At 35.9% G+C, this 20,452-nt stretch overlaps 1 protein-coding gene across 1 annotated transcript; it reads left to right on the forward strand.

The window, feature by feature from the left end:
- Positions 1-2,721: 2,721 nt before the first annotated feature.
- GABRA6 (gamma-aminobutyric acid type A receptor subunit alpha6) lies at positions 2,722-19,287 on the forward strand. Its single transcript, XM_060634935.3, has 8 exons — positions 2,722-2,835; positions 3,429-3,496; positions 5,447-5,667; positions 5,752-5,834; positions 6,136-6,279; positions 6,690-6,842; positions 8,584-8,843; positions 17,872-19,287. Exons 2-8 carry the CDS (start codon positions 3,494-3,496, stop codon positions 18,145-18,147), a joined length of 1,140 nt encoding a protein of 379 aa, XP_060490918.2. The 5' UTR covers positions 2,722-2,835; positions 3,429-3,493; the 3' UTR covers positions 18,148-19,287.
- The last annotated feature ends 1,165 nt before the right edge of the window (positions 19,288-20,452 follow it).

A 20,452-nucleotide genomic window follows, 5' to 3' on the forward strand; every position in this document is an offset into this window, starting at 1 on the left:
GCTAAATATTTGGTATTTATTATTAATATTATGTTAATTTTCACTAATACAGTCTTAAATTGCATTCATTATTTTTAGACTGACTTGGTCTCCATAACAGTTTCTAAGCAAACAGGGAAAAATGTCCTTACTAGGTGGGAAGTAGTTACATAAATACCAGAATCCTTTGGTTCAAGCCCCTTCTATACTAATGCCTCTTTTCTATCATAGAAAGTACTATTTAGTGTCTGGTACTAAGTTTGCTTTTTCTGTGCAATAATTTTCTTTAATCATCCCTGAGTCTTTATAGTGAAATTAAATGAAATCATTCCATTTACAGCAATGTGGGTGGAACTGGAGGGTATTATGCTAAATGAAATAAGTCAGTCAGAGAAAGACAGATATCATATGTTTTCACTCATATCTTGAGAAAACTTATCTTGAGAAACTTAACAGAAGACCATGGTGGAAGGGAAGGGGGAAAAATAGTTACAAACAGAGAGGGAGGGAGGCAAAGCATAAGAGACTCTTAAATACAGAGGACAGACTGAGGGTTGATGGGGGTGGGGGAGAGGGGAAAATGGGTGATGGACATTGAGGAGGGCACTTGTTGGGATGAGCACTGGGGATTGTATGTAAGCCAACTGACAATAAATTATATTAAAAAAAAAAAAAGAAAATGTGTTGTAGTCATCATCTGGAGAAGTTTAGAGTGAAAAGAAGAAGAGGTATGGAAACCAGGTCCTGTAATGAAAAAGAGAAGATTTTAGGGGTGTTTAGGAGCTTAAATTTGAGAGGACATGATACATAGCTTTGTTTAAATGGCTGCCATGTGGTCTTTCCCTAGCAAATCATTGTGTATGGTTTCAAATGTGAGAGCTAGGACTAGGGGCAGGTTTCAGCTCAGCACAAGTAAGACAATGTGAGAAAACAGATGCTGGATACCACTTGCCAGGAATACTGGAGGGTGTCGGGGGGGGGGGGCGTTGATGAATAACCAGAAAATTCCACACAACTGTGAGATTCAGTAATCTTAAAAAAACTACTTCACAGAAATCTTGCAGTCTTTCCTTTTTTCTATTGTTTCTTCTTAGTCACAGCTAATTTATTGAAATGTTCCACAAATAATTTATGTCATGTCTTTAGAAATGACTCTTAAGACTGTGCTATGTGTCTGCAATAGGAACGGTCACCTTTGTAGAATTTAGATTCTGAAGCTACAGACTGCGAAGTGGGTGAATGCCGTGTAGATCTGGCAGGAAGATGGTGATGTGAGACACTTGTTTCTATTTCTTGTGTTCCTGAATTACTATTTAAAAAAAAATATATATATATATACGTATGTATATATATACACAGTATATATATATACACATATATGATAGGGGGGATTCACAATGCTTAAAATTTTAACGTTTAAAGCGACTTCCTTTCCTCCAACTTCCATCTACCAGACTAGGTAAAGAATGCTATTTTTTCAGTTCAAACATTTCTCTGTTCACCTGAGGCGAGCCTATTAAAATAGTGCCCACAACATCAGCATTAACCATGTCCATGGATGCTTTATTCTTACAGTATTTGTACATGGGGAACCTTAGTCAGCTATTTCCAGACATTGTCTCTTATAGGCAGCATCCATGAAATTGGCCGGGTTTTTTAAGATAGTGGTAGGACCTATTTATATCTTAGCTTGAGATGACATATCTTTGACAGGAAGGAGAAGCAAAATACATAAACACAAACAAACAAACCAAACCAAACCAACCAACCAACCAAACAAACAAACAAACAAACAAAAAAAAAAAACAGAAAAAAAAATTAAACCAACAGCCAGACGACCAGGAGTTGTTCTAGTGTATTGTAGTGCTTTTCAATGAATAATGACGGGTAATTTTAAATGTGGAGAAAAGGTGCATCTGATGCCATAAATCTGATGAAATCAGAAAGATAACCCAAAAGGATCTCAATATTGTTAGATTTTATAAGCAGTAAGAGCTGTGTAGGAATCCTTCTGTGAACCACAGAAATAATAAATGCTGAGCCATTGGAACATAATCTCAATCAGCAAGATGCCACAGCTTTCCAGATTTTCTCACAGGGACCTGCTAATTCCATGCCAAAACTAGCAGTGGATTTCTTCCTTCTAATCTCCCCTAATGCCTTATTCAATTATTGTCACTGCTCTCCGACCATACAGTGTCCTTTCAGACTCTTGTTTCCTAACTGAGTCCACCAGAAGAGGCTGAATGTCCATCAGGATGTAGTCTAAGACCATAAGCCACCTTGTTCCACATGAAAAGGCAAAAACGAGAACAAGAGAGCAAGGGAGACCTTCAAGGTTTTTCTGGTAACCTCTTCATCTACGGATTACTGGCTGGACGCAAACAGGGAAAAGAGATATGAGGGGTCTGGAATATTACTCTAGTTGATTGGCAAAGGGGTGCTTGTTAGGAGGGAGGAGAAGCCAGCAGGAGGGTGAACTGGGGCATTGCAGTGCTCTGCAGGATGGCGTCGCCTCTGCCCTGGCTGTACATTATTCTATGGTGAGTAAGATTTTGTTTTTTCCCTTCAGCGCTAAGGAAAGTGAAAGCGCACACCCACTGGGTGACTTCTGTACCAAATCATGGAAGAAGCCTGGGTGGTATGGCATGTATTTGTGGTGGAGTATATGAGGGTGGATTGGACAGCCTATTTTCTCTGAGGCTGGGAGTGAGGATCATTGACTGTCTACTCACAGGGTAGAAAATACCCTAGGGAAACTTGAAGATGAAGGCAACTTCTACTCAGAAAACATCAGTCGGATCCTAGACAACTTGCTTGAAGGCTATGACAATCGTCTGAGGCCGGGATTTGGAGGTGAGAGACAGTATCCCTACTAGACCAAACATGTGTTCTCTCCTTCTCCCTTCCTGCTGTTCTAAGACCCAGAGGCTTCAGAAGGATAGCAGAGTGGTAAGGTGCAGGGGTACTGGGAAAGGCCATGTGTTCCCATCGGGTCTCTGCCCCTTCCTCTGTTCGTGAACTTTTATGAACATTATTTGAACCCTCTAAGCCTCAGCTTCCTCAGCTGTAGTGTGGGTGTATGAACAGTGCTTGCTTCATAGAGTTACGTGAGTATAGAGTGAGATTCTCCATGTAAAGCACTTTTCTTAACATTTGTCCCATTAAAGCTATCAAGATGTGTTATTGTTATAGTTTTTATTATTAGAGTATTAACTTAGTTCTCTTGCATTCCTTAAATTCCCCCAAATTGACCAGAAAAAATTCAAAATAACACAACTGGTATGAGTTTTCAGAGTTGAAAAACCCAAGGGTTCCTGCTACTGAGATTGCTTTAGGATATGTTGCAGATTCTGACCATGAGAAGGGACTTTGTGATAAGGTCATTAATTTCAGTCTCCTTAACATCACTGGTGGTAATTGCCCCCATTCTTCTGGTCTAATTTCAGGTGCTGTCACTGAAGTCAAAACAGACATTTATGTGACCAGTTTTGGGCCTGTGTCAGATGTGGAGATGGTGAGTGACTTCTGAGTGAGGAGGGTAGTTTTATTTGGTGAAGGGAGGGCAGAGTCCCAGAACTAACAGTATCGGGCATTGTTACCAAGCTTGGTTCCAGAGTCCTAATACAATATGTGTGCTCATGCTTGGAGGCCATGGCCATTAGAGCAGATTCCTGGCTTAATCTCCCTCACATTTCACTACTTTGCTTGAATGCTTTAACCTAAGGGACTTTTTAAAGTCCTCTCTTCTGGCCACATATCATGCACTGATTTTTTTCTACAAAGATAAGATTTTCCCCATCTTTATGAAGTCCTGGTAAATTTTTAGAGTAGCAAAAAGAAAAACCAACAAAGATGATACGCCATATAAGAGTATATTGAGAATATCTATGAAACTTAAAATATAGATATTTTCTGTGGCACATCCTTCTCAGTATATTTTACTAAACAGTAGAGAGCATCATTTGGAAAGGCTAGTATGTTGTACCTTTTGTGTTACGAATGGACCAGTAGGTGTTCTGGGAACTCTGTTCCAGGTACAGATGGCTGTAGGATTCGTAAGAGAGTATTTATAGTAAGTGGCAATGAAAATCTGAACTAGTCTTCTAGAACAAAGTGTATCATGGTATTTTTTCATAGTTCTCAGGTACTATCTCCCCTTGAAAGTAAAGTATAAATACTAAAATTGAAGTAAAAATAAATCTTTATATAGTTGCCTCATTTAATTAGGAAAATGTAACTGTGCATAAGTAGTTACTGGAGACTTTTTATCTTCTGCTTTTTTGAGTTGTCAAGAAAATAAAAAAGCAAGAAGGGAAGAAAAGAAGAAGGAAGCAGTACAAGAGGAAGGGAAAGGGAGAGGGAGGGACAAAAGTAAGAAAGAAAACAGGGAAGTGAAGGAGAAGGAGGAGGACTTTATTTAAGAGATAAATGTATTAGGTCTTGAAAGAAGGGGGAGTCAGAATTATCCTGAATCCTCAATTATTTTACTCTCATATTTTTCATTGACTACTGACTCACCTCCAGAATAAATAATCACAACCATATTATATTATATTATTGAAGTCTGGGGAACACTTGGAACTTCATTTTATGTATGTGTCTCATTTTTAAAGTATATTTATACAGTGGAGATTGGTTATACCCTAGACCATTATTATATGGATATATTATGTGTCAAATTATACTTTGAAAATCTAATCACCACTTTTAATAATAGGTCTCATAAAGGAACTTATAAAGTAGTCAAAGCAATTATTGGCAATATTTTGATATACTTATAAGCTGTTATTTATTATTGACTTTTGCAACGCCCTCACCATAATTCTTAAGATTTCTAATGTTATTTCATAAAAGCTACAAATTAAAACTCAAAGTTCTAATTATGCATACTTAAATGATCCTCTGAGTAATTGTGGTAACATTTGCTTTTATGTTCTCTGAGAACAATATAAAATAATTATGATGTGCAGCCAGAGTACACTTATCAAGCAAAGTTCGTCTGTCCTTGGAAGTTGATTTCATGGTACCAGGGTTCTTGGAGACACCTTTGAAGGTGAACAAGACATTGAGGGGAATGGTTAGACTAACTGATGGTGGGATGGCCAACACAAAACCTAGACTGTAAATCTTTTCATATTTTTTTTTCTAAGCTAATGAAGGCAAAATTGATAGGCCAACAGAAGGAGAGGTGGATGACTAATAGAAAGGAGGAAGAATGTGGAAGAGGGTAAAGGTGAAGGAGGGAGGTTTGCACGACAAAATACTATCTTTTATAATAATGTTGCAAACTTTGCGTTTGAGAAAAATAATAATTTACTGAAATCATAGTTTTTCTGATAGGCTATTGTCATAAAAAAGTTGTTTTATTTCTTAAATTTTATAATTGGGTATATAAGCTAGTGAATCAACTATTCTTAATAAACTATCTCCCCAGTTTGCGTGAATATCTTATTTTTTTTCTTAGGAATATACAATGGACGTTTTCTTCCGCCAGACTTGGACTGATGAGAGGTTGAAGTTTGGGGGGCCAACTGAGATTTTGAGTTTGAATAACTTAATGGTCAGTAAAATCTGGACACCTGACACTTTTTTCAGGAATGGCAAAAAATCAATTGCTCACAATATGACAACCCCTAATAAACTCTTCAGAATAATGCAGAATGGAACTATTTTATACACTATGAGGTGAGGTTTTCCCAATTCAGTTTCCTCTACCCAAATGATTTGTCCATCATACTAACTCGGAACCATTTATTTCAATGTCCCTAGGCTTACCATCAATGCTGACTGTCCTATGAGGCTGGTTAACTTTCCTATGGATGGGCATGCTTGTCCACTCAAGTTTGGGAGTTGTAAGTTACAAAAGACTTCTGAAAGCCAAATAATGCATTCAAAATATACAGTTATTTGATTATAGTCAGAGACTGGGAAGCAAAAGAGAAATATTACTATGATACTCTCAATGAGATTCCAGGAATATACTCACTTAATCATGTCTGTCAATCTTATAAATAGAGGTTTTAGTCACACAGAGTAAAGAATACCATTAAAGAAAATTTATGTTTGTATTTTCCTTTTTATATGGACAAGATTTGCTTTAAAAAGGAAAAACACAACTAGTCATATTCACTGCTGTTTGTTTAAAAAATTCAGATGCTTACCCCAAAAGTGAAATCATATATACATGGAAAAAAGGACCACTTTACTCAGTCGAAGTCCCAGAAGAATCTTCAAGCCTCCTCCAGTATGATCTGATTGGACAAACAGTATCTAGTGAGACAATTAAATCTAACACAGGTAAGAATTAGACCAACTCATGAATGCAACCCAGCAAGGTGACCCTAATGCACATTTTCAAAGTATATATTTCTTTCTTCTCTGCATTAGCCATCCTCAGCTACGCTTGCTGTTTTGAAGTGATGAGTAGGTTTCTTTAAAATTGATTTTGCAACCATGTGCGTATAAGGACTTGTGTAACCTTGGGATGAGTAGTTTTCTATGTATATGACACAAAGAACACCACCGAAAACAGTGAGCTGATGTATCTATCATTCACTGATTAAGTATCTTTGACATACATTGAAATATGCCTTTGCTTGTTTTCTTCCAGCCCATGTTAATTTAAAGATCTGCAAGATTTATTTCCAGCTGCATTCTTTTTGCATACTGTCAAGAGCAATAATTCTGATATATGTGTCTTCCAACAGGTGAATACGTAATAATGACAGTTTATTTCCACTTGCAAAGGAAGATGGGCTACTTCATGATACAGATATACACTCCTTGCATTATGACAGTCATTCTTTCTCAAGTGTCTTTCTGGATTAATAAGGAGTCTGTCCCAGCCAGAACTGTCTTTGGTATGCTTCATTCTCTGGCTATACTTCACCCATCCTCCAGCAATTATTGCTTGTGTATTTTAGGGGAATATTCACACTAGTGCACTTTTTCAATCCACAAAGGAAATAGACTCCTATCTTATTCAGGCATATGTATTACATAAAATGACCCTTATATTATCCTAAGCTGTGTGGTGAATCTACAAAAAATTTGTCTTAGCAAGAATTCTGGCTGGATTCCTGTGACTTTCATGTGCCCTATTAAGGAGGCTTTTTTGTTTAGTTTTAGTTTTTTTGTTTTTTTTTCTTTTTTAAAATCTCAGGATGCTTGGGTGGCTCAGTCAATTAAGCACCCAACTCTTGATTTGGAATCAGGTCACGATCTCCTGGTTCATGAGTTCGAGCCCTGCGTGGGGCTCAGTGCTGACAGCTGACCCTCTCTCCCCTCCTCCCCTGTGCTCTCTCACCCTCTTGCTCTAAAAAATAAATAAATGAGCATTAAAAAAATAAAATAAAATCTTAATTTGCTATTTCATAACTAAGGAAAAGCAGGAAAGTAACAACTGACATGTAAACCCATGAAAACAAAGGCTAAGATATTGAAACCTGATATATAAATTATATCTAATATATAAATTAAATCTTGCTTTTATTATATTGAACTGTAAAACGTTGCCATTTTTCAAGATCTGAAAATAGTTAAATATAACCAATTTCCCATGGTTCAACATAAATAATGAGCTCCATTTATGATATATAGAATCACTATTAGTTTTGATGGAACAAAATGTAATAAGAGAAAGAGCTGTAACCGAAAATATCATCAATAATAACAAAATCCAATTTTTTCTGAGTTTTCATGATTATAATTTATAAGTTCATAGGTAAGACCTGAGTTGAACTGAAATCTCAGATGAATTTTGACTTTTTAATTTAGTACATTTTAAAATAGACCTCCTTCTGCAAATTATAAAAGAATATCTATACAATGATGTTGACCATCTTGAAATTACATAAATTCCCCAGGTATAATACAAGACATGAAACTGTTGACAACTCAGTGATGAAATTATTTTCTCATGAGTAAATATTTTATCTTAAAATCAAGCTAGAAATTTTAAAAAATGAGGGACTTAATTTATGTTTACTATTCATACCAGATAGATTTCTTAAATATGATAATAGATATCATCATCTATTCAGATAGACCAGGAGTTCAAGGTTTTTAGTACTTACATGGTAATTACTTGCTGTGAGTTTTCTTAAGAAGTAAATAACTAGAATTATTTGCGAGTTAAGCTTTACAATAGTTAAACTAAATCAAATTAAAAAATATTTTTTGATCAACTCCAGCGTACATGCCACTGCACTGGGTACTGAAGGATACAAAAATTTTAATACCTATGACAGTAATTGTCAACAATTAAAAAACAAAAATAACATGGGCGCCTGGGTGGCTCAGTCAGTTAAGCGTCCGTCTTTGGCTCAGGTCATGATCTCATTGTTTGTGGGTTTGAGCCCCATGTTGGGCTCAGTGCTGACAGCTCAGAGCCTGTAGCCTGGTTCAGATTCTGTGTTTCCTTCTCTCTCTCTCTGCCCCTCCCCTGCCTGTGCTCTCTCTCAAAAATAAATAAACATTAAAAAAAGCAATAATAACAAAAATTACATTTGCAGAACGTTTAATCCACTGACACATTGTCATTTGATGTTATTATCAGATTCTAAATGCTAATACTGCATTTCTCATTCTTTTTCATTTTAGGGATCACCACTGTTTTAACCATGACCACATTAAGCATCAGTGCCCGGCACTCCTTGCCAAAAGTGTCGTATGCAACTGCCATGGACTGGTTCATAGCTGTTTGCTTTGCTTTCGTCTTCTCTGCTCTTATTGAATTTGCGGCTGTCAACTATTTTACCAATCTTCAGACACAGAAGGCCAAAAGGAGGGCACAGATTGCAGCCTCACCCCCAGTGACAATATCAAAAGCGACTGAACCCTTGGAAGCTGAGATTATTTTGGTAATTGTTTACTTTTCTAATGTTACCTACCAGTTAGGAAAAGGCAGCCAAATGGTGATCACAAACAACTTAGTAGTCCAAAAATACTATTAGTTGAGCACAAGTTACATAATTCTGGTTCTAAGGCCAACTTCTTTTCCAACTTCATAGAAGAAAAGAAACCTGAAGCAGCAATCCTTCATTTATCTTTGCTCTAAACTTTTGGCATTCTTCTTTTATCATCCTCACTGGTACTAGCAGATTCCGTGCTCTCAGAGGAGATGAGAAAATTCTTCTCAGCCTTTAGATGTTTCCTTTGAACAGGTTTACTTCTACCAACTAGGGAGAATAAAGTGAAAAAGAAAAAGTTCCTAATGAAGCTTCAGAGTCTGAGGGAAATAAACAGGGACTCCTATAGAATAGACAATTTTTGTTAGAAATTGTCTGTTTGCTGCTTTATTTCATGAAGGCAAGATGTGAATAATAGGTACTGTGAATGCTGAGTCATAAGCAAAGTTTTTGATTTACGTGAAAACATTCTCATGTTCATATTTGTATATTAAATGCATATATCCCAACCTGTTCTTATTCAAAGACTTAATAATAAGTGATAAATACCTATAAAATTCAGTTTAGATTTTCTGTTGCTAAGCTCTGGTCCTCAAAGGTTTTTTGAAAAAGAAATAAGTGATAGCATTAATAATTCAAGGGTCATGAATGTGTCCCCAAATTTCAATTTCACATCTAAGTAAATTCTCACAACAGTTCAACTGCACACACTTTTTTTAATGGATTTTAGAACTTATTGACAAATGCAAGTTTTTATGTCAATGCAAATTCCAAATAATAGTTCTTGAAACAAGAAAATTTTGCTCTGTAACATCAAGTACTGCAAACACTTTGAACTAAAAATGTCTTTATAACCAATTCTTGTGAACATTTCCAAATCACAGAACCACATGCAGCCTAGGTAATCCTTGGTTAACTTTAATGATAAAAATTACTATGTGTGTTGTACTTCTCATATTCTCAGGCATGTATTTGGGTAAAAAGATGATACTTTCTTATTGAAACATCTGGTTTGATATACTAAGAAACAAGTTTCTTGGTATATTTCTTGGAATCTATTTTCTCCAAGGATAAGATAAAATAAGACATAATTTAAAGATTTTTTTCTTAAATTAGCTCTCATTAAAAAAAAGTTTACCATTCTTTTTACCAGTAATCCAGACTAACTACCTCTGCTTACAAATCAAAAACAGTCTCAGAGGGGGGAAATGTTAGTTACTAGTTGGTAGGAAAACTAGAAATTGATTCCATAAGTCCTGATATCCACCAGAGGCAGAGGCCATCCTCTCCCCAATAATTTCTCAAAGGTTGAAATATAAAGGAATGCATACTGCAATATAAAACATTTTCAGAATGCTAGGCCATTCCCAAAATTCTTCCCATGACCTAATGCTGTTTTCTTTATATAAATGTTTTGAAAGGCCACAAAAATATCAATTTTATAGCAAAAAAGATGCTACTCTGAAGACTCAGTCCAAAACACTTGAAAATATTTTTTTTAGAAAATATTTTTGAGAATTATTTTGTTTGTAAAAATAAGTGATTATGTTATAAACTGTCTATATATATATAGACATATAATCAATATATGTCCCAATGGCCATATATTATCTTAACATGTGTCTATAGAGAAAGAAGAATTGGTATTTATCAGAATTCAGCTTAACAGTTTTCTTTGAGAAATGCAATTAAAATCAAAAGAGAAATTCATGAAAGACAAGATAAAAAATAACTCAAATTATTTTAAATATGTTCTTTGATCTGATATTGAGATAAAAAGAAAGACCAACTTCCTTATTCAATTCTTTTGGAATATGGATCACTGAGAGGAAAATGACTTCAAATCCTTGGAGAAAGTATAGAGTTAGCATTCCCTATGTCTATTATTTTAAAGGTATAATTTATTAATAAGATGGAACTTAAGATCTCAGGTTTTCATATAAGCTATCTTCTGTGATTCTAAAATAGTAACCTATAATGAGCAGGTCCTTTGGGAAGCTAGATAAAAAATGCATTTTAAATCATCTCAAAGTTGACTGCAAGTTGACTTTTTTCTTATGAAAAAATTTATTTCTTAACCTGGTTTCACTTAAAATATTTTAAGGCAATGGAAAGCTGCATTTTGTTTCTAAAAGGCTGGTCAAAGCATAAAAATAAAAATAAAAACCAAAATAAGCAAACCTAACAATGCAAACCTTGTAGGTATCAAAAATAAATATAGATGATTACATAGGACATTTACATTTTATTTATTCATGTCAAACCTTGGGAATTTGCCTTATATAATACAGAGGAACAAACATAAATTACACATTTGCAATTTATACAACACAATGGTATATTATGATTGCCAGGTCATTTTTTCTTTCAAATACCATGACATTTAAAAATGGCTATTCAGTTGTAATCAAAATAACATTACTTGAGTAATTTGAACATTAAAATAGCAAACCAATGTGGTGAGGTTGAAGTAAAATTACGTGCTTAGATATTTCATGTGATTCTAAGTTTATATTTTAATGTCCTCATTGCTTTTCACAAGAAACTAAGAATGAATAAGGGAGAAAGTTTATCACTTTGATTTTGACCTTGAAATGTAATATAATAATGGCAAAGAAATTCAGGAGTTTTAAATGTAGTACTCAAACCCAAAGAGACATCTAAAACTAAATCCTCAGCAGTGTTCTGTAGACAAATGATCCTCCTGGTTTTAAGGCATTTGGAAGTAGATACTGGTTTTCTTTCCTTCTTTTCTTTCTTCATTTCTTCTTTCTTTCTTTCTTTCTTTCTTTCTTTCTTTCTTTCTTTCTTTCTTTCTTTCTTCTTAGATTTTGAGAAGAAACTGTCCACAGCTTCTTTCTTGCTTATATGGTATCTTCCTTATTATTTTTATCTGGCATGCTCTCTTGGGATTAGAGAGTTATTCTTATCTTCATGTTTCATTAATTATTATGTGACTAGGGTATATTTATTTTGTGTGTAAGACCAAGTTTGGACCTCAATCAATTTTTGGATTTTTTTCTAGTTTCCTTGTTATTTTAAAGGTCTAAGCCCTCATTCCTATGTTCCTAAGAATGAATTCCCCCACCTATTGACACATCCAATGTGGCTTTTCTTCTTCACAGGAGGTGTGATATTCTTGGTAAATTATCTACAAACAAAATTGCCCAAAATTTCATTAGCCAGGACAATAATTATATTTATACTGATTATGCGGTTTATTCATTTATTTTTTTTCTTTTCATCTGGAACCCATTTATTGAATACCTATGTATTCATTGAACTATTCATACCATAAGTACTTGTTAAATGTTTTTATGTTCCATATCCTTTGTAGAATGCCGGGGATACATTTAGTGATTGACATCAATAGGGCCTCTTCCCTCACAAGCTTCTTGTTCAACAGGAAGAAAGACAAACCAATAAGCCATGACAAAACATTGTGATAAAGGTTGTGGTTAGAGATGTGTAGTGGCTAAGGAAGAGCCATGTGAGAATACCTAACTTGACTGGAGGGGTCATGATTCTGAAAGAAGTGATGCCTAAGCTGAGATAGAAGGATGAACCTTGTCCTGTTCTAGAAACACTAAGTCAATTGCTAGAAACTTGGGCATAGAGAGGAAAATAAGACATATTATGTCCTTTTTATAATCCCTTTCAAGATTGGGATGATCTGCTTAGCCATTATTATGTTTCCCTCCACCTATGTAAAGAGATACAAAGCATATAATGAAAGTTTTGCCTCCTGCATTCCAAATATTGCCAAGATTTCTTTGAATACTATCATTACTCTGTAGAACTAAGGGTTAAAGTAAGTTAATGAGAGACTCTGAGTCCCTTCACCATGGTTGTGCTATTGCATAAGTTATAGAGAGGGTAGTGTGGATTAGATGAGGGATGTAGGTGGTTAGTTCTTTCCCCATACCCTCTATCAAATCCCCATCCAATATTTCCTTCTCTACCCTCTAAGCATTCCAATATGGTTTGTAGACATGTGCCCCACACCACTAACCCACCAGATTGCTGCCAATAAGCTGCTTCTTTATAGAAATTCTGGAATCGTCTCTGTCCCAATTCTACCAGCTATTACGTAGATGCAAGAAAATTTGATGGAATTTTTATTTCTTTCATAATAATTAATATAATAGTGGGGTTTTTTGAAATATCAAGTACTAAATGTTTTCAAAAATGTTTTCTCTTGGAGTGCCCGGGTAGCTCAGTCAGTTAAGCATCTGACTCTTGATTTCGGAGCAGGTCATGATCTCACAGTTCTTGGGATTGATCCCCGCATCAGGTTCTGTGCTGAGTGTGGAGCCTGCTTAAGATTCTTTCCCTCCATCTCCCTCTGCTCCTCTGGCACGTGTCATCTCTCTCTCTCTCTCTCTCTCTCTCTCTCTCACCCTCAAAAGTATTCTCTCTTATATTTGTTGCCCTGTTTGCTGGTTCTAAAAACAGATGCTTTGTTTGTTCCTTGAGTAATGCAGCCCTGGTTAGAATCTCTCTCTTGTGAGGTAACCCATTGCCCCTCCTCTATAACATATTAGATTCACTGAACGTCATATTAAAATTGCCTTAACCACTTTCCAAATGTCTTATCCTTACATCAAATAACTGATTGTCATAAAGTCCACTTTGACTCAAAGTACCTTTGCAATGTGGCATTACTTAAAACAAAGCAGTACTCTATAAATACCCAGAGCAGGATGGCATTCAGCAGCAGGGGAGCACTGGAAAAATTCAAAACCACAGGTGTTCCACTCAAAACAGTGACAGCCCCAAGCTGAGCCCTCATCTGGACTCTGACAAAAACCTATTTTACCATCAGCTGAAGCTGCTGGGCTTACAATAGAGCAGGCGGGGCCTGATGCAAACCTGTATCTTGAATGGCTTGCAAAATTGGCTTTCTTTTCATTTCAGAAATTCAATGTGATCTTCTAAATCGTAGTCCAGTTTTCTGTATTGCCAATTCCCAATTATGCAGGAACTGATTGTCCAGCATGTGGGTTAGCCAGGCCTCTTGCATTTCCTTGAGCATATCGTATTTACTTCCTGCTAGAAATACCCCCCAATCACTGCTGGGCAGTGAGATAGCTGTGACTCTAAATCAGTGATACTCAGCGGTAAGACTTTTCTCCCCAGAGAATATTTGGCAATGTCTGGAGATATTTTTGGTTGTCACAACATTGGGGAGTGGGTTGCTGCAGGTATCTTGTGAGTAGAGTGCAAGGATGCTGCTCAACGTCTCATGATGTACAGGACACAACAAAGAAGTATGCGACACAAAAGGTCAATAATTCAGTGGTTGGGAAACCATGCCCTGAACCTTAAAGCTGATGGGAAGAAACCACAAAAATGATTAAGAGTGTGATTGGTAGCATCACAGGCACTGCCAGTTATTGTGTGAACTTCCTGCTTAAGCCTTCATTTCTTCATCTTTAAAATGAAAATAATACTATTACCTTATAGATTTTTTCTAGGAATAAGCAAAATAATGCATGCAAAATGCTGTGCAGTGCTTGTCACTGGTAAGCATTTAGATATGGTACTTACAGTATAATATGAAACAACATACTAAAATATAATGTAAAACAATCATAAAACTTTTTGTTTTCTCCTCTTTGCCTGACTACTCTAAGAAATTCTGGAAATTTTTAGATTTTCATTCATTTGTTGAATCAGCATTTGCTTATTAAGAATATATTCTGTTCTATGCACTGGCTAGGCACTGTGGGACACTCATACTTAAGAATAATATGCCCTGTGAGGTGCCTGGGTGGTTTGTCAGTTAAGCATCTGACTTAGGCTCAGATCATGATATCGTGGCTCATGAGTTCAAGCCCCGCATGTGCTCTGTGCTGACAGCTCAGAGCCTGGAGCCTGCTTCAGATTCTGTGTCTCCCTCTCTCTCTGCCCCTTTCCTGTTTGCAATCTCTCTCTCTCTCTCTCTCTCTCAAAAATAAATAAACATTAAAACAATTTTTTTTAAATGAAGAATATATGCCCTCTACCAATAAGTGGATTTCACGTCAGGAAAGGAGATAAGGCACAATAGTGTTTAGAAGGAAGAATGTAAGAACATGATAATAACTAAGGCAAAAAGTATTCTCTCTAATATATATATATATATATATATATATATATATATATATGTAAAATATCTATCCATCTATCTATAAATCTATCAGATAAATATATCTTACATTTTCTTCCTCAAATTCTTAACAAAAAGAAAAAACTTAATTCCTAACTTTAAAGATGGAAACTTCATTTAGTAGGTAAGTAGTATATGTGGAATTGCAATCCAGGGCTCTTTGACTCTCCTGTCTTAACTCTTCAGCAAGCCTCCATAGAGATTGTTTGGAGAACTAGATGAGGAAATGGAAAATCTTTAATTCCAAGGTAATGTCATTAATTTTTTCATGGTGTTTGGTCTTGAGTGATGTTGCTTAACGCTGGACAAAAGTCATTTGGTAATTCTTATTAAGTTATGTGTGACAATGCCAAAAGATTGACAAATACCTTTTTGCCCCACAGCTCTAAAGAGGGGAAGATAACACAATGCTTTATATTTTTATGGCAGATTATGTTTTATAATCACTTTTTTGTCTCAATGAATTTTTTTTATGTCTACCCTGTTTCTCCTTAAAAAAGAAATGAACATAGGCAATGCATGCCATTAAAAATCAAGGTGAGTTTAAAAAGAGAATCTGCTTTAAAGGCTTGCCCTCTTTCTACTCCATCACGATCCTTAGAAATTTTACTAGAGTAAAATTTTTTAGTGTTCCATGGATCTGGGAGGAGGATAACTCTTTTTGGAAAATGCAACAGTAATACATTTTGCTCTTTTATGTGGAGAATATTTCACTAACATACTCAATGGCTGAAAATTCCAATTAGAATCTGAGATACACAATAGAAAGCTCTTGAAAGAAGTTACTGTGTTTATTTCCTAAGACAGGCAGCATACACTGAGACCAAAATACCACTACTCTGGTCCTATCCTCATACTGACTGGTGACCCTGAGCACAGTAGTCCTTATTTGTCACATGTTTTTTAGTAGAAAGTGTCACTTATTTCCTAAGGTCAGCAGACTGAAACCTCTACTATTTTAAATTATCTTCTACTCCCAAGACCTATGATTTATTTAATTCTGTCCAGAATACCTAGCTCAATTCTGCGCCAATACCTAACAAATAAAGATACACACTTTTCCTTGAAATTCACCATAGGCGTGAGAAATAAAACTTGACTATAGAGATTCATTTTTGTTTTTGGTGAAGAGAGAGATTTTCCCACGGTCTCTAAAAGCACACTGGGCTTGAACTGTCAATGATGTCTATTATTATTTAGATACTCAGTAAATTCCATGACAAATCAAACAGCAAAATTCAGGAGAGGAAGATAGAGAGAAGAGGTTCTTGGAATTGTTGTTTCTCACACTCCAAATGTCACCACATCGGCAGGTCACTCTGGTCCTGTGGCTCAACCAGCACAGGGGAGGCAGCTGCCTCATCCTGTTGCCGCGGGGTTGCTGGCTAAAGCCACAGGAGTCTGCCCATGTGAGTAACATACCCTGCCAGGCATCAAAGTGGTGATTTTGCTGCCAGGGAGAAAACGAGGCAGTTTTACAAGAGCAGAGATAATGTACAGCAAGTGTTCGAAGGCAGACCCAGTGACGACAACCTGGCCACAAGGAGAGTGACTATTACAGGATGTAGACAGGAAAAGATACAAATCAAAGGAAGATTCCCTAGTCTCTAACAGTATGAAAAGATGCTAAAGCAAACAGAATTAGAGTCTCTGAACTAGACCCAATACTTCAGAGTAAAGACAAGAAAATGTGGGGATGATGAAACAAGCATTGAAATTGACCAGCATAGTTTATTACTAGTCACCATAGCTGTGCAACTATGGACGAGGCATTTTCACCTCCACCCTCTGGACTTAGACTTCTCACCTAACAATTAATATGCTAAATATCTCTTTCAGGACAAAAAGTAGTTGTCTCATGATTTCAAATGATAAAAAAGAACGTATAACAATTCTGAGGTCAGTCAATGAATCATTTTTTGGTGACTTAGAATGGAGGGAGACCAGTGGAGAAGTTCTGAATGGGAAGCAGAAAGCTCTCAATATAAAACTTCTGGGCTTAAGAGCCAATTGTATTTCAAGGAATGAACAGTCATCCCATGCAATTTAAAGGTATTGATACTTTGCCACTGGCTTTTCACATATACAAGCACCTTAATATTTTTTGTTGTTGTCATCTCAGCTGGTTCAAATTTATGAATGTGTGATGATAAAGATGTAGGCTAGAAGAATGATATCAACTAACTGAACTGCTATATTTTCTTCTTTTTTAATGTTTGTTTATTTTTAAGAGACAAGAGTGCAATCAGGTAAGGGGCAGAGAGAGAGGGAGATACAGAATCCAAAGCAGGCTTAAGACTCTGAGCTGTCAGCACAGAGCCCAATGTGGGGCTCGAACCCATGAGCCATGAGATCATGACCTCAGCCTAAGTTGGATGCTTAACCAAAGGAGCCACCCAGGCACACTGCTATATTTTCTTATATTAAGTAATTGTCCATATATTCCAAAGTGAATTCCCCTCTCGTTGCCCACACTCATTGCCCTATAGGCTTATGCATCACCAGCAACTGCAAGTGGCTAGATAAGCCTTTGTAACACGGTTCATCTCTTCCTAATAGCCTAATGCTCAACACAGTTTCTGGGATGTGGAATATGCTTGGCATCAATTTCTGATGGATTAAATTATAGGATGTTAGATAGAAAGAAATCATTTTTTTAAACTTAACACTTTCTTGGAAAAGTAGCACTATCAAGTACTATTAACAATTTGCTAATATTTTATCTTACATAGTAAGTAGTCAATAAATACCTGTCAGTGATGAAAAAGTGAATAACTAAGTAATCTCTAGTCTTTTACCTAGGTTGAATTTTATGTCTTTTCCCTACAGCATCCTGATTCCAAGTATCATCTGAAGAAAAGAATCTCCTCTCTGACCTTGCCAATAGTTCCAGCCCCTGAGGCCAGCAAAGTCCTCACTAGGGCTCCTATCTTACAGTCAACACCTGTCACACCCCCACCACTATCTGCAGCCTTTGGAGGCACCAGTAAAATAGACCAGTATTCTCGGATTCTGTTCCCTGTTGCATTTGCAGGATTTAACCTTGTATACTGGGTAGTTTATCTTTCCAAAGACACAATGGAAATGAGCAGCAGTGTTGAATAGCTTGCAGCCAGGATAACTTCTATTCTATAAGTTCTCATTTTCTAATTTTTAAAAATAGCATTAAGAATTGTATGGATGCTTTTCTGAACATTGAAAACCTGTAACACATAGCTTTGAGTAAGCATATTTGGGCCAAAAAGCAATAATGTTACCCCTCAAAACTGGAAGTTGAATGTTGTTGAAAACTGACTTTTCTATATGTTAGAGGAAGAATTTGTATGAGAATAAGATGCCCTGAAGATGAATTTGCCAATCTTTGTCTTTCAATGTTCAATATTTTAATTGTCACTGTGAAGAGCACTAACCACAAAGATAAAATAAGAAATGCTAATACTTCCAAAGGTTGCCTTAAAATATGTTTATTTTGGCTTAGTTGTCAAAGAGTACACAATATAAATAGTCTAAATATTTATCAATAGGTTAATACCAGCATGTTGAAGGCCTTTGTGCTAGTAAAATGGTTTCCAGTGACATTGTTAAGCCTGTATTGAACTTAGCCATTTGTTTTTAACCTTGCTGTGCTATTTTACCTCAATAAATACATAAAGTATGCATATGTATATCGCTTTAATTAAGCTGCAATACAGTGGTGTTTTATCTCATTAGGAGTTCCTTTAAAAATAATATGCTCATCATAATTCCATGAGATTGTAGAAAAAAATGAGACTATAAGAAAACTTTGTTATATTTTGACTGTGGTTATATCTCATATTTTCTACCTTTTTAAGTATGCCACTAAATAAAACAAAAAAAAAACATGGTTCCCTGGATCTGGTTAATAAAGATAGGGAAAAAGAGCTTTCTCTTAAATATGAAGAAATGAAGTGGTTACCTCTACCCAATGTTAGGGTCCCCAGTGATTCTGACAGGTAGAAGATATGGGACAGGCAGTCTCAGTCATCTCGCTCTAAACAGAGTTAAGTTTGTATTCAAAGAGATGATTTTTCATGTCTTTCCTGCTTCACTCAACATGCTTTCGGTTGTAAGATGAATAAGGTCTGAGCATCCAGTGTATAATATGATAACTAGAGTACAGCACTATATTACATAATTAAAATTTGGTAAGAGAGAACTTGAATGTTCTCGGCAAAAAAAAAAAAGGTAAATATGTGAGGTGATAGATACATTAATTGACTAACTCAGTGGGGAGAATCATTTCATAATGTATTCATATATCAAATCATCACATTGTACACTTTAAATACCTTGTGATTTTGTCAATTATACCTCAATAAAGCTGAAAAAAATTAATTGAGACTATTTCTCTTTTTATGCTATCCTACTTCTCCCTGATTCTAAGTCCAGCCATGTTTCTCCCATATTGAATGATACTCTTAGAGAAACAGGAACTAGGAGTAGGAAAAAGCATGTGATGTGGTTTGTCCAAACTGATAAACTCTTCATTAGCTGCTGTTGGGGCTTAAATATCATTGACATCACCCTGAGCTATGAATGCAGAAAAAACATTTTGAGATTACTACTCTTGAGTTAATACAGAAAAATGGGAAAATTCTACAGCCTAACAAATGACAAGTTAATTGAAATAGCTCTCTACTAAGGGGAGGAGACAGAGAACTCCATCCAACATCTCCATTAACTAGCTCCCTGAACAAATCTCTTGGTCTCTGGGAGACTTCCTTCTATTCTCAGCTATAGGATAAGAGGGATGGATCAGATGCCCTTTTGAGGTCCTTCCATTTTGAACAATTTATACTTATGTCATTCCTATTCTTTTCTATGTAAATTAAATTAGTCTAATTATATAGGGCCTGTTTCTGTTTTAGAAAGTACATTAAATGCTAGGCAGAGGTTAATCATCTTATACTCTATGTTACATTTAACCTTCCTCACAAATCAGTAAAATATGTACCACTATGATCTTCCATTTATTTATTTATTTATTTATTTATTTATTTATTTATTTATCTTTGAGAGTGAGAGAGTTGGGGGTGGGGAGCAGAGGGAGAGGTAAAGGAAGAATCTTAAGCAAGCTCCACACCCAGTGCAGAGCCTGATGCAGGGCTCAACCTCACAATCTTGAGATCACAACCTGACTTGAAATCAAGAGTTGGACATTTAACCTAGTGAGCCACCCAGGCACCCAGACTTCCATTTCAAATAAGAAACCAGGTACAGAGAAGATAACTAATTTTCTTCAAAAGCCAGTGGCACTCAGATAGTATAACTGAGAGCCACACCCACATAGTGCGAATCCATAGCTTGTTCACATAGCCATAACCATACATATCCTCATCAAACCCAGTGTAACTCTGTTCTTTAATCCCCTCCAGAATTCTCTCATCTC

This window comes from Panthera onca, chromosome A1, assembly GCF_046562875.1.
Source record: "Panthera onca isolate mPanOnc1 chromosome A1, mPanOnc1 haplotype 2, whole genome shotgun sequence".
Lineage (NCBI taxonomy): Eukaryota > Metazoa > Chordata > Mammalia > Carnivora > Felidae > Panthera > Panthera onca.

What these genes read in the sequence shown, in the direction of transcription:
- GABRA6 (XM_060634935.3), top strand. An exon ending in TCCACTCAAGTTTGGGAGTT is followed by an intron (nt 5,835 to 6,135) that starts GTAAGTTACAAA and finishes TAAAAAATTCAG; the next exon opens with ATGCTTACCCCAAAAGTGAA. An exon ending in GACAATTAAATCTAACACAG is followed by an intron (nt 6,280 to 6,689) that starts GTAAGAATTAGA and finishes GTCTTCCAACAG; the next exon opens with GTGAATACGTAATAATGACA.